The sequence below is a fragment of the Littorina saxatilis genome, linkage group LG7 (genome assembly GCF_037325665.1).
Source record: "Littorina saxatilis isolate snail1 linkage group LG7, US_GU_Lsax_2.0, whole genome shotgun sequence".
Taxonomy (NCBI): Eukaryota; Metazoa; Mollusca; class Gastropoda; order Littorinimorpha; family Littorinidae; genus Littorina; species Littorina saxatilis.
Genome location: NC_090251.1, coordinates 23,188,690 through 23,204,463, shown reverse-complemented (window position 1 = coordinate 23,204,463; position 15,774 = coordinate 23,188,690). Strand labels below are relative to the sequence as shown.

The 15,774-nt window shown below is 38.0% G+C and overlaps 1 protein-coding gene across 1 annotated transcript in view; it reads right to left on the bottom strand.

Moving 5' to 3' along the window:
- Positions 1 to 361: 361 nt before the first annotated feature.
- Positions 362 to 15,774, bottom strand: part of LOC138970960 (di-N-acetylchitobiase-like) — a 41,858-nt gene continuing 26,445 nt past the window's right edge. The window contains exons 7-9 of the mRNA XM_070343546.1: positions 13,258 to 13,339; positions 11,805 to 11,951; positions 362 to 10,978 (exon numbers count right to left, since the gene is read on the bottom strand). Of these exons, the coding sequence (XP_070199647.1) occupies positions 10,812 to 10,978; positions 11,805 to 11,951; positions 13,258 to 13,339 (396 nt within the window). The 3' untranslated portion in view covers positions 362 to 10,811. The remainder of the gene's footprint in view (positions 10,979 to 11,804; positions 11,952 to 13,257; positions 13,340 to 15,774) is intronic.

Below are 15,774 nucleotides of genomic sequence, written 5' to 3'. Positions count from 1 at the left end.
CTTTATTATCTTTTTTGTGTGAATGCTTGTTATGTGCATGTGCATTAATTCAGCAAACATTGATTTTACGTGAGATAGTAAGAATACATTCACCCCAAAAATCATTCACAAGAGCAAGGTTCCCACGTTAAAAAATGAAGAAAAAAATCAGAGCGTCTGAAACTGAAGGTTTGCACATCATTGGAGAGAACTTTTTAACAAAAACCGTCGGTATATTAACCAATCAAAAGGGTACGTTTCAGTAATGTGCATTGCCTTCAAATTTCCAGAGAATTTGCACTCAAATGCATCTGCCTAGTTTTTTTAAAATACTGGTAGTATAACAGGAAGCGCCTACATCCACACACACACACACACAAGATTCTATCTCTGCAATGCATATTTTATTCAAAATAAACAACAGAAAAGCAGTGAGCAATCTTGTGAGAATAAAAAGGTGATACAACAGTGCACAGGAATAGCATTTTTTTAATTTAATATTGTGTTTAAACCAACAACACTTATACACTTGGTGAGAACTTTTCAGACTACTGGCGAGTGCAATATATCAACAGAGAAACCATTTCTCAGTATAGTCATTCAAAGGTGTTGACATGAAGACATCTGTGTGTGTGTGTGTTCTTTTACATTAAATTGTGGCTTTTACTACACAACACTTTTCAACAACAAAATAAAGGAAACTTACCTTTACACTTTTGACATACCGTATTTGACGGATTACAAGACGCACCGTTTTATAAGCCGCACCCCCGACTTTTAACAAAAAAATTGGGACGAGCCACGTATAGGCCGCGTCACTATATTAGCCGCCGTCGAAAAAAATATAATCAGATCGTGTCAATCAATCAAAACAACCAGGCAAACGGTACTTGGCGAAATCGGCTCCGAAAATAAACAAGTGAAACAAAGAAGAAAAGTGAAAAAGTTTGAAGAAAAATATCACACACACACATGTAGTCCCGCCCGGAATAAGCTTTTTGGGGATGATTTAAGACTTTTGCGCACCTTTCGAGCAGACGAAAACACAACATGGCGGCTCTCGCTCCTCTAACTATCGCGAGACACAAAAAAACGAAATCCCGCGCGAGATCCTGATACATCCAGTGTTTCTCTGTATGCTATCTTGTCACGACGACTTGTTGACAAACGAAGATTCGCGAAAGAAAGAGAAAAGCGCCGAGTCTTGAGTAGAGAGCTAATAAAGTACCGGTAATCGCTAATCGAGCGAAATGAAAATCCGTGGCAACTTCCATTAGGTGAATGCTATTCAGGTTTAGGTAACGTTTTAGCAGCATCTTTTTATAAGCCGCAATGCGATTTTTTTTTTTTTTTAAAGTCGCGGCTTGTACTTGTAGTCCGTCAAATACGGTACTCATCCACCCAACCTCTCTCCCCGAACTCCTCTTACATAAAGAAAACCCTTGGATTTTCAATTCCGTGTGCACTGCTGGTCACCATGACAATTTATGTCATAACAAACCCTGTCAAATAACAAAAAGGCTCAAAACAAATGAAAATTGGCAAAAAATGTTTCTGCATAATCAACAAGCAAAAAGCACAACTTTAGTTAACAAGGTATTCACAGGAGAGAAAACAAGAAGAGATAAACTACAAAAATGAAACACACTTAAGGGCATTGGCAAGGCATACATTTTCTTTGCACCTTTACAAATAAAAGTTTACAAAAACAGAACAGGGCATTTGCGGTGCATCCATAAATTAAGTACACGGTCATGCCTGGACATATTCAGTAAACTGATGACTACTGGCAACAAAGGCAAAATCAACAATAACAAATAAAGAACAAGAAGGGCAAAGCCCATACGACTCACATGCTTGACCTTGACCTTTACATGACCTTGACCTTCAGGGTCAAGGTCAAATAACTAAACCTAGCAATGACATCATACACTAAGAACTGCTTTACACATTTTTCCTACCAAAATACAAGGTCAAGGTCATCCAAGGTCATGCAACACAAAGCTGTTAATTCAAGACATAGGAAGTACAATGGTGCTTATTGGCTCTTTCTACCATGAGATATGGTCACTTTTAGTGGTTCACTACCTTATTTGGTCACATTTCATAAGGGTCAAAGTGACCTTGACCTTGATCATATGTGACCAAATGTGTCTCATGATGAAAGCATAACATGTGCCCCACATAATTTTTAAGTTTGAAACAGTTATCTTCCATAGTTCAGGGTCAAGGTCACTTCAAAATATGTATACAATCCAACTTTGAAGAGCTCCTGTGACCTTGACCTTGAAGCAAGGTAAACCAAACTGGTATCAAAAGATGGGGCTTACTTTGCCCTATATATCATATATAGGTGAGGTATTCAATCTCAAAAACTTCAGAGAAAATGGGAAAAATAGCTGTTTTTTAGACAACATTTATGGCCCCTGCGACCTTGACCTTGAAGCAAGGTCAAGATGCTATGTACGTTTTTTGGGGCCTTGTCATCATACACCATCTTGCCAAATTTGGTACTGATAGACTGAATAGTGTCCAAGAAATATCCAACGTTAAAGTTTTCCGGACGGACGTCCGGACGGACGACTCGGGTGAGTACATAGACTCACTTTTGCTTCGCATGTGAGTCAAAAAGTTCAAATATCCCAACCAAAAGCTCATGCAATTGTTTCTAAAACAAAAACACACTGGCTTTGTCCTGAAGGTCTTATCAGTGAAAGAAGACAGAGACGACCGCCTGGTCCAAATCACTTTGCCTCTGCTGCATATGTGCTGACATGGGTTTATGGTGATTATATTTTCACTTGTTCTTTTGTTGCATTCTTAGGATACAAGCTTATTGAGTTGAAGCTTAAAAGGGAAATGAAATAGGTTTTTTGACTTGTCAGCACTAGACATAAACCAAGCCTGAAGTGGCCACATACAAGCATGTGCAAATTCTAGATGAATATTAAACTATAGCAAACAACTATTACATGTCGAGGCACAGTATATTTCACTTTACAGAAACTGAAGCCTTCAATATTCAGTTGCTGCATCAATCACAACTGAAAAGTTTGATTGAAGGAAACATTAACAGTGTAAATCTATATAACAGTGCAAATTAAAATGCATGTGAAAAAATCATTAAAAAAAAAAGGCAATACTACATGTATAGGCATTCACACTGAAGATTTGCAGATGACACAACATAATTACATGCAGATGACATGACTATATGCAGATAACGTAGATTGCACTGCATAAAAAAACCATGTATATGCAAATGCAGAAGGGCAGAGATGATCTTTTTATCCCCCAAATTTTATCTCCCTCAAAACGGTTCTCGAGCAATCATGGCTATATTTCTCTCTTTTTAAATCAGTACATTGTAACAGAAAAGCACCAATTACAACTTTTTAAGAAGATTCATGATACAGCAAAATACTTAATCTTGCATTAATCTTCAAATGCAGACACAAAGAATATTTCCATCTGACTTTCAGAAAAGTATGTGAGAATTAGACAGTTAATAAAAAAAACCACTGCATCAAATCATGTTGCACGCCGAACCAAAGAGTATTAAAAACAGTACTCGATCATGCCCAACCACAAACGACAACTGAGGATTTTGATCAGTTAATTATGCATAAGTCGACTGCCGTTTGCAAAGTATATAGATTCTAATATTTGCCTATATAGCCAGAGTAAAGCACTTTTGAAAACGGATCAGAATCATAAACGTAACAGTTATTGTAAAGTGACAACAAGAAGAGTTTAAAATCACAACCTGATTTGGAAGGATAACCACAAAGAAATATTCACTCCAGCAGCTGTAATTGTGCAGCTTCAATTGAGAAATAGTGGAGTTAATAAAGAGCTTACCACAGAGAGTTTGAGTGTGTATCATTGTGCGTGTAAGCCTCACGTGCACATGAACTCACTATGAGTAAAGGTAATGAAGTAAAATTGTGTGAGCAGAGATCTTCATTTATATGTATTTACTTACTTACTTACTGCCCGATATGCCGGTTGGCATGTAGGGCAGCAACAAAAGACCTCCACTCGATCCTGTCTGTTCTGGGCCAGTCTCTGGATGGTACCCCACGTTTGGTTCAGGGTCTTCAGTTCTCCCTCCACTGTTCGTCGCCAAGTGTATTTATATGTATACTTGAATTAATTTTGCTTGTTCAATAAGTATAGGTAAATGGCTGAGTGATAATACTAGTGATGATCGTTGAGAAACTCTGAATGTTGTGACAATCTCAAAAGCACTGATGTGAACTATCTGATAGTAAGTGTCACAACTAACTGACTGATCCAAACAGAATCACTACAAGGGGCTGTGCAAGAACAAGTGCCAGGAAAACAGGAGCTGAAAACTGACTCACAGTGACATTGCATAAGTTACAAACACAAAGGAGCTGAGATAAGCTATATATTCACCACAGTTACAGTGCACAAGCATTTTGTTTATTTGTTGCTTAACGTCCAGCCGACTACGCAGAGCCATATCAGGACGAGGAAGGGGGGGATGAAGGGGGCCACTTGTCAAGCGATTCCTGTTTACAAATGCACTAACCCATTACTTGTGTCCCAGCAGGCTTTAGTAAAACTAAATTAATACCTACTGGAAGATTACCAGTTTCCAGTATGTTAAAATAGGCTTAACCTATCTACTGCTGGACTTACATCAGAACACTAACAGATTAAACTATACATGAATCGCGAGACAAGCGGCAAGAGAAGAGATTTTTGGAAAAAATACAGGTGAATGAGCAAGAAGGCAGAAAAAAGAAAAGAATTCATGAAGAAAAAGAGAGCATGACAGGAAAGAGGAACCAAAAATCTACCTAACAGCAAACTAGAAAGCTCCTGCGGTTCCAAAAACAGGAGGGGCCTTTAATTTCATAACCGCAGTGCCCCACTGCGGGAAGTGCACAAGCATAGTATAACATTTTTGTAAAGAAAGATCAATTGTCACAAAAGAAAAGAAAAGATCAAAACCAAATTACTACTTTTAAGCAGGATATCAGGCGTATTAATTACTTTGTTTGTTTATTTGTTGCTTAACGTCCAGCCGATTACGCAGAGCCATATCAGGACGAGGAAGGGGGGGATGAAAGGGGCCACTTGTCAAGCGATTCCTGTTTACAAATGCACTAACCCATTACTTGTGTCCCAGCAGGCTTTAGTAAAACTAAATTAATACCTACTGGAAGATTACCAGTTTCCAGTATGTTAAAATAGGCTTAACCTATCTACTGCTGGACTTACATCAGAACACTAACAGATTAAACTATACATGAATCGCGAGACAAGCGGCAAGAGAAGAGATTTTTGGAAAAAATACAGGTGAATGAGCAAGAAGGCAGAAAAAAGAAAAGAATTCATGAAGAAAAAGAGAGCATGACAGGAAAGAGGAACCAAAAATCTACCTAACAGCAAACTAGAAAGCTCCTGCGGTTCCAAAAACAGGAGGGGCTTTTAATTTCATAACCGCAGTGCCCCACTGCGGGAGTATTAATTACTCTTCTGACTTGAACACGAGTAAAAAAATGAAACACGCTTTTCTTCATACAGACATAATCTCACAAGAATCAGTTTTAAGATAAGGATAAAATGCCCACTTGACTGAATTACAACAATCATAACAACAATCAATGACGATCCATTTTCTCCAGTAACGCAATCAGTTAATTACTACTTTCTTTCTTTCTTTCTTTATTTGGTGTTTAACGTCGTTTTCAACCACGAAGGTTATATCGCGACGGGGAAAGGGGGGAGATGGGATAGAGCCACTTGTCAATTGTTTCTTGTTCACAAAAGCACTAATGAAAAATTTGCTCCAGGGGCTTGCAACGTAGTACAATGTATTACCTTACTGGGAGAATGCAAGTTTCCAGTACAAAGGACTTAACATTTCTTACATACTGCTTGACTAAAATCTTTACAAATATTGACTATATTCTATACAAGAAACACTTAACTCAACTCAACTCAAATTTTATTGGCTTCAATTTCCACATAGAAGAATTTGTCTTGCGCTTGGGATTAAGACATAGGTAACAAGGGTAAAAGGAGAAACAGAATCCGTTAGTCGCCTCTTACGACATGCTGGGGAGCATCGGGTAAATTCTTCCCCCTAACCCGCGGGGGGAGTTAATTACTACGTAAGACAAGTTCAAGCAACAAAATCAAGCAAGAATGTAGAAGAAAACCCAGCCTGAAAATGCTCTTACTGTTCATGAACGGATGCGCAAACTCAAATACCCTGTAGAAGCAGCTGAAAAACTATCTAACATTTGTAAAGTAAATAACACATACAGCTTTTAAGTAGATAACTCCATGAACAGCCTAGGCAACACAAAAATTGTACACTGGGAAACTGGAATTGTTCACACTCAAATTTGATATGTCATCTTAGCTTTGATTGCTAAATGTATATATCCATATTAAAATACAGTTTCACTCTTCAGTATGTGCTTGTTCACTTTGATACCATAACATTGAAATTATTGAAATTTACATTGCCAATCTCCCAGTGAAACCATGAACGTTCTTCACTTTTAAATAGCGTGCAGTGATCTCTGTCTGAATCACCCTCTCTCTCTCTCTTTAATGAATGCTGTATATATATGTCTGGAATGTTTTAGGCAAGTGTGTCATGTAAGTAATAGCAGCTGCCGGACCTGACATGCATGAATAAAGCCAGGCACTGTCAGTCACTCATAGTCATGTTTCAATAAACTTCTCAACAAAGAAATTTACACTCGCAACCATAACGGAACATTTGCATTCACACATCTTTTGTTCTTAGCTGAGCATTACGTGCAGGCATGCTTCCACACCGTTCACATATATAGCTTGCAAAAAAGCGACTTAACAGCGAGGACGGTATAAGAGTTCATAGAAAAGCACAAGTAATATAGGATGTGAAAAGATATTTACAGTTAACTTGCATTTAATCCAACATCTGACCACCCCCACCCAAAGATTTTCAATTTTTGCATTTAAATTCATTTTGGCCTTTATCAAACTGCGCAGATAGTTATGCATACTGAGATGTATAATAAGCTTTGTAACATCTGTACACATAATCTGTACATATAAGTGTTTTCGTCCTTCTTGATATTGCTGCAACTTTAAAAAAAAATAATTTGAGCATGCATGAAAAGAGAAATGCAGAAGCTTTCTCATGTAATATATGAACAAATGGAACTGCTTAATCCAAATGTCTTTTCCGGCTTCAGTTCATGTAACAGGGAGATTCAGAAAGACAACTGTTTATATTTCAAAAAGTAAACAAGAAAAGTCTTCTTAGAAAAAACTGATCCCACAGCAATGTAAACATCATTATTGTGACCACAGAAACATACACAGAACATTCTGCTCGATCAAAAAATATGAAATAATTATTAGCCACAGATTACATGCATGTATAAAGAGGTTATGTATGCATGTATACTTATTTTTTCTTCAAAAACTGTACATGTACAAAGCTTCAGAAAGGTGAAGAAGTGCGATGGAATCTTAAATTAGCAAAAGGAGTGTCATTTACACCATGCATACTTATAATTTTATTTTCAAAAACTGTACATGTACAAAACTTCAGAAGGGCGAAGAAGTACATTGGAATGTAAAATTAGCAAAAAATACAAACAAACAAAAAGAGTGTAATTTACGACACTTAAATGTTAATAGGCAAAAAAACTAATTCAAGTGATTACATTTACACTCATGAATAAACAGCGTTGCAGTCAACATGAGGGCAAATGAACACAGAACACAACTGAATTTGTTGCTTGAGGAAAAGCTGACAGTTACAGTATTACAAAGTATTACACAGTGAACAAATAATTTAAAACCACCAACAAATTTTTAATTACTACTTGTGCAAATCACTTTGATCAAACCTGCAACTACGGAGCTGTGTGATTTTGAATTTTGTAACTAAAGCGTGTTACCAACGAAAATATTTCTCTCAATGCACTACTACATCCTGGAATGCAGTCTGCAATGTTAAAGCTAAACTACCCACACTACTTGCATTCATGTGGTCAGCTTTGGCAAAAATAGCTACGACTGTCAAGAAAGCCATACAATATTTACAGCATGAGAGAAAACAACTCACGCTTTCCATGGTCACCTGAGTTTCCAAGTGAGCAAAAACTTGTGTGCACATTCTACGTTTGCTGTGTTCAATTCCCCCTGCATGTTATCTTGCATATTCAGTGTATCAACTGTGTGTTACATGACACAGTCATGTACATTTCATCACAACGCAATTGCACTTTGGAAACACAGCATACTTGCTAAGATGCGGACACTGTACACTACCGTACTTTCCGGGTCATAAGGCGCGACTTTTTTCCTCGAGTTCGACCCCTGCGTCTTGTATAACGAAGCGCCTAATCCATGTATGAAATACGAAAAAAATCAAAGAGACCGCTTGAGTACCAGTCAAACAACTTGTGATAATGCATGTTTCAGCTACTAGGTACTGCCCTGCCTTTGATCTGGCCGCACACACAGATTTCCACTCTGTTAAACTCGGTCACTGACCGGTCACTGACCCCGATGCAGGAAGTGTTTCCTCTCTCAGATATGACAGGGGAACCACCTCTCATGGCAAAAACTGGGTCATTTTGGTGCGCCCTATCGGCCCCCTGCGTCCAATGGGTGACTGGATTACAATTTTTTTTAAAAAGAAGGGGGTGCGTCTTAGATAACGAAGCGCCTTGTCACCCGGAAAGTACGGTATATGATTTACACAATTACAGGAAAATAATACAGTGAATATTTGACAGAAAGATAATGTGGCAGGCTCCATGTATATGCCTATGCCGTTTCCAGTATTACCCGTTCCGAGTACAGCCTGAAATGAGTATATAATACCCTGTTTTTTGCTACCGGGAACAGCTGGCGCCCGTTTTATACAGGAAAGCAATGCAAGGAAGCTTGTTGTTTTTTCTTAATATTTTCATCGTGTAAATTGTAATGTACCAATTATAACTGTTGAATAAAACAAGGACTGACCTTTCTAATCCTGCCATGCACATTTTTTTTTTTTTTTTTTAGCACAGAGATTTAAGAAATTTGTTTTTTTGAATATCCAGACAGTGGCACCATGCCAGTTGTGGTGCAAGGCACACAGCCTCGTCGTTACTTTGACGCAGCAACAAGACCACAAATGATGCCTTAGCTGCATCAACAACGGTGGGTAATCTTTGACAAATCTGCTTATTTCCCAGGACAGCTTCACAAACACAAAAAACCCATGATGGTTCTCGTACCCAAGTGGAGATCTGCATCACACTCTTTCCAAGTACATGTTACTGTGTTCCTTCTCACCAATACTTACTAACCTGCGAGATATTACATTCTGTAATCATGTCTATGTTTATGAGATTAATCTTAATGACATAAATCATAACAAAGACGACACAGGTGATGTGAACTTTAGAAAAATCAAAATGAAAACGATCAACAGTGTTACAAGTAGACATAGGGTGATGAAGGTCAGAGTAATGATGAGGGTGGTGATGATGACAATGACAAGATTAATGACAACAATGATGACTTTTCTTTCTGGTTATATTTCTTTAAAGGGTGAAAATGATGATAGCAAGCACCAATGGAATCTCGCTCGTCCATTGGATCCTTTTCAGTGAATATCAAAATCAAAAAGAAAAATTCACCTCAATATAAAAGGTTCTTTCTTTATTTGGTGTTTGTCGTTTTCAACCATTCAAGGTTATATCGCGACGGAGGGAAGGGGGGAGATAGGGTAGAGCCACTTGTCAATTGTTTCTTGTTCACAAAAGCACTAATCAAAAATTTGCTCCAGGGGCTTGCAACGTAGTACAATATATTACCTTACTGGGAGAATGCAAGTTTCCAGTACAAAGGACTTAACATTTCTTACATACTGCTTGACTAAAATCTTTACAAACATTGACTATATTCTATACAAGAAACACTTAACAAGGGTAAAAGGAGAAACAGAATCCGTTAGTCGCCTCTTACGACATGCTGGGGAGCATCGGTTAAATTCTTTCTCGTCCCAACCAATATGGGACTCCCTCTAACCCGCGGGGGGCAATATAAAAGATCTTCATAGCAAAAATACAATTCATCTCAAAATTATATAAACTCCTTTACAATTCAAGACAGGTGGAATTTTGCAGGAGTAAAAAACGCACAGAATTGACATTGTTATTCAGTTTATGAGATAAATAAGAGGAAAACATATAGTGGGCCACAGTTTCCAGACTGTATTTACATCACACATGCACCATTGGAAAACCCTTCATCATCACAGGAAATCAAGGGGACATATTCAAAACAACAAATGAACTTGAATGTGAAATTGTAAAAACCCAAAGAAAAAAAAAATCCCCCCTAAAGGTGCACAAGCAACTATTAAGCAACTTCAATCAGGTTTAGCTTTTGCTGATTTATGTAATCTCCTTATGACATTCCAACATAAGCCTTTTCTTGGAATGTTGTCTTCTGGTCATTTTATGTCCTAAACCACAATTGTATATCCTTTATTGAGAGTGCAGTGTGGCCAGTTTTCTACTGTGGAACACCTGATGTTTCAATGCTAAAACAGGGATAAGGATTTCACTATTTACTCTATGTTCCCTATCATTTTTCAAGAAAATAACAAAAATAAATCAGGACCAATCAGTAATGAATACTACAAGAGACAGCAAACAGCATCTTATCTAAACAATGTAAATAATTTTTTTTTTTTTTAAAGGTAGAAAAAGGAAATACGAATAGTATTACTGAGTAATAGAAAAAAAAGGAAAAAAAAAGAAATGTAACAGAACAAAAACAAATCAGACTTATAATCCTTCATCATCACGGTAGGCGTCCATATCTTCATCCAGTTTGAAAGGTCGGTGAGTGCTGCGGCCGCGGTAACTGCCTCGCTTGAAGGCAATGCATGTGAAGGTCACTCCAAGGGCAGTGCCGAGAAGCATGCATCCGACGCCAACCCCAGCAACCGTGTCTGTTGAAACAAAATAGATGTAGCCAAGTCAGCAAATGCATGAAACACTCAAAGCAATGAAGGAGAAGGAGGTGAAGGAGGAGGAGGAAGAACAACAACAAGAACCAGAAGAAGAAGAAGAAGAAGAACCAGACCATTGACTTCGTTGGCAATGCGCCCACACCCCGTCACGAAACAGCCGAAGACGTACTCCCCACGAACTCCACCAAGTGAGGCATCGAGATCAAGAAGAAGAAGAAGAAGAAGAAGAAGAACAAGAACAAGAAGAAGAAGAAGAAGAAGAAGAACAAGAAGAACAAGAAGAAGAACAAGAAGAAGAACAAGAAGAACAAGAAGAAGAACAAGAACAAGAAGAACAAGAACAAGAACAAGAACAAGAACAAGAAGAACAAGAAGGAGAAGGAGGAAGAACAACACCAATTAGAAGAAGAAGAAGAAGAAGAAGAAGAAGAAGAACAAGAAGAACAAGAAGGAGAAGAACAAGAAGGAGAAGAACAAGAAGGAGAAGGAGGAAGAACAACACCAATTAGAAGAAGAACAAGAACAAGAAGAAGAAGAAGAAGAAGAAGAAGAAGAAGAAGAAGAAGAAGAACAAGAACAAGAAGAACAAGAAGGAGAAGAACAAGAAGGAGAAGAACAAGAAGGAGAAGGAGGAAGAACAACACCAATTAGAAGAAGAAGAAGAAGAAGAAGAAGAAAAACAACAAGATAAAGAAGAAGAAAAAGAAGAAGCAGAAGCAGAACAAGAAGCAGAACAAGAACAAGAACAAGAAGAAAGAAGAAGAAGATATACAACAAAAGGAAGAAGAAGAAGGCTTGACTTTACCTGCATAGTAATGGCGGACGACGACAGGATCGTGGACCACCTTGTGGAGCAGGTTGTGCATGAGGAAGTCCCATGAATGCAGAGCAAACTGGGCCTTGCCCACGCTGCTTCCTATGGCCATGTCCTCGCCAGTCCACAGGGACAGTCCTGCTCACACGTTCATTCATAATAAGATACGATTTCTTATAGTCCTGTGAGGTAACCCTCATGGAAATTCGGGCTGCTTTCTCCCTGGGGAAAGCAAGCTGCCATACAGTATACGGCGCTACCCGTTTTTCTTTTTTTTATTCCTGCATGCGTGTATTCATGTTTCCAAGCCCTGAGACTTTCGCTGTGAACTTGGGATCTTTATCGAGCACATGCGTGTTCAGACACCAAGGAGAGCCTGCACAAAGTTGACTGGAAAATAAATCCCTCGCCGAATATAGGGGTTCGAACCCACGCCGATAGCGACAACGGGTTTTGAAGCCAGCCTAGCTACCGACTGAGCTATCTCCCTGCCCCTAATATATGCAATACTGATAAACTTATAAATCAAATATAATTGGAAGGCAACAACCAAACAGAAGACGACAACCAGAAATTAACAAGCAAATGCCAACAGCCGATGTTGAATTTTGTCATTCTTTTCAACTCCATGTTCTTGAAAATCTGTTCAATCCTATTGACGTGTTTCCGACACACCCTCATTAGTGATTGGCTACTCCAATGTTTGTCACTCTTGCACAACCCATACAAACCCGACAGAGTTATTTCCAAAAATCGTCCATTGAGAGAGCGACACACACAAAAAAGACAATAAAAAAATAACAGTAGCGGAAAACAAATTCACATTATACTCATAAAAAAAAATACCCAGGAAGGAACATATCTTTCAAAAAAACTCTGAAAATGTGTAAATCTTGTTTAAGTTTATTTCGATGTATATATACCGTTTCATTTTTCATTCTGTACAGAATTATTTCCTTGTGTATGTTTTTGTAAGGCGCTTAGAACGTTTTTAGGATTTGCGCCATATGAGTATCCTCATTATTATTATTATGAACAATATCAGAAACATTGGGCTATTTTCAATAAAGCCAGACGGCCTAATTCTACTCATTACAAAGACTGTCCTGATTACTCCGGTGAGTCAAAAAGAGCTAACATTTCTCTCCCTGCACTCTTGCAAACCAATTCTCAACAGCCTGTTCATTCCATTCTGATAAGGAAAGAAAACGTTTTTACGCAAGAGTACTAAAAAAAGTCACGTAGAGTTGTGCAATACAGTGGAAGCCCCCTTTTAAGACCTTAGAAAGTCTGAGAAAATCAGGTCTTAAAAAGGAGGGAGTCTTAAAATGGAGGTAAATTTACAGAGGTTATGAACAGAAAGTCTGAAAAAGCAAGGTCTTAAAATGGAGGAAGTCTTAAATTGGGGGGTCTTAAAAGGGGGGTTCCACTGTACAGTATTTACCTCTCAACTTGAGGTCTTTCACCAAGGAGTATTTTATGTGCAAGGTTGTGAAATTCTCAAACCACATCTGTGTCGTGTCATTCTGAAAGCAAAATGATAACACACATACAACTCGTAAAAAGTCAAAAGTACACTATTGTAGTATTTAAATTGATTACTATAACTGCATCTTGTCAGCATATATATGAAATAAAGGCAGACCCGCCATAAGAATGCCTGTCTGAGAGAGAGAGAGAGAGAGAGAGAGAGAGAGAGAGAGAGAGAGAGAGACAGAGAGAGACAGAGAGAGACAGAGAGAGACAGAGAGAGACAGAGACAGAGAGACAGAGACAGACAGACAGAGGACAATGACAATTCTTTATTTAACGAGGGTACTAGATTAAGCAGTAGTCTGCTGTTTTACATCCAGCCCTCGCCCTAAAGAGGGACTAACTAAAAATGAAATAAAAAAGAGAAAAATAAAAATTCTACATTTTAACAGATAACTAAAGTGAGAACTCATTATACATATGTGTACACAAAACGCATTGCATAGAGGCAAATTGCGAGTTAATTGGTGTGAATTTAGTGGTATAGAGCATCTTGCACTGACTCAACACCATGCTCTCAGCCATACATTGCATTTTAAAGCAATCAAAAAAGCAAGACATTGCAAAGATCATCACACATCTAAATGGCTGTTTTAAGTCCCTTTATCCGAAAAGGGTCTGTGTACATTATTTCAATAAAAAGGCGAGGGGCATGTTAAATACAAACAAGTCGCGTAAGGCGAAATTACTACATTTAGTCAAGCTGTGGAACTCACAGAATGAAATTGAACGTAGTCCGCCGCTAGTGCAAAAGGCAGTGAAAGTGACGAGCCTTTCACTGCTTCATAGCACGCTTTACTGTACCTCTCTTCGTTTTAACTTTCTGAGCGTGTTTTTAATCCAAACATATCATATCTATATGTTTTTGGGATCAGGAACCGACAAGGAATAAGATGAAAGTGTTTTTAAATTGATTTCAAAAATTTAATTTTGATCATAATTTTTATTTTTTTTAATTTTCAGAGCTTGTTTTTAATCCAAATATAACATATTTATATATTTTTGGAATCAGAAAATGATGAAGAATAAGATGAACGTAAATTTGGATCGTTTTATAAAACAAATTTTTTTGTACAATTTTCAGATTTTTAATGACCAAAGTCATTAATTAATTTTTAAGCCACCAAGCTGAAATGCAACACCGAAGTCCGGCCTTCGTCGAAGATTGCTTGGCCAACATTTCAATCAATTTGATTGAAAAATGAGGGTGTGACTGTGCCGCCTCAACTTTTACAAAAAGCCGGATATGACGTCAACAAAGACATTTATCGAAAAAATGTAAAAAACGTCCGGGGATATCATACCCAGGAACTCTCATGTCAAATTTCATAAAGATTGGTCCAGTAGTTTACTCTGAATCGCTCTACACACACACACACACACACACACACACACACACACACACACACACACACACACACACACACACACACACACACACACGCACACACACACATACACCATGACCCTCGTCTCGATTCCCCCTCTATGTTAAAACATTTAGTCAAAACTTGACTAAATGTAAAAATGAATACCATTTAAGACAAATATAATTTATTTTGACTTCATTAAATAAGACAAATATCTGCTCTTAAAACTATCTGTGCTGGTAGTTTGCCGCAGGAATGTCGTAAGAGAGTTCCAGAAACTATGTACTTGAATAAACTAAACTGGACTTAAACAAGTCAATCCGAGGAATAGGAGTGTTCAATCTCATAAATTGGCGTGAATTCCTCATGATAAATTTGGCACGTAGAGTTTCAGGTACACATCCGGTAATAATTTTGCTCATAAGGGTACCTTTATTATAGCCTAGTCTTTCTTTCAGAGGGAGAATGCCTAAGTTTATGTAGTCTAACTCACTCAGGGTTGTTTTCTTTAATAAGACTACTTTCAGCGCTCGTTTGTGTAATCTAATTATAGGTTTTCGTGAATTATCACTTGCCGAGTCCCATAAGGTTGATGCGTAATCAATAACAGACTGAATAAATAACTTCCTGGCTTCCAAATTCAGGGAGTGCTTGATTCTAGATAAGAGATATACTTTCTTGGACATGACTTTAAAAAGTTGTTCGATGTGGTGTGACCATGACAGGTTGTTACCGATGGTCACTCCCAACACTTTATGATGGTTGATTCTTGAAACAATTTCATCATTGACATTTAATAATACGAATAATAATACGAGAATTTATAACGCGCACATCTCACCACAAGGCAACTTAAGGCGCACAAATTAAATCGGGAAACGTTGAGATTATGTTCTGACGTTCTTGTCTAGTTGTATCATGTATTTGTTTTTGGGGGGGGGTTCAGGGACATATGATTTAGCTCAGTCCATGCACTCCGCTGGTTTAAACTTTTTTGCAGTGAGAGTGAGAGAGAAACACACACACACACACACACACACACACACACACACACACAC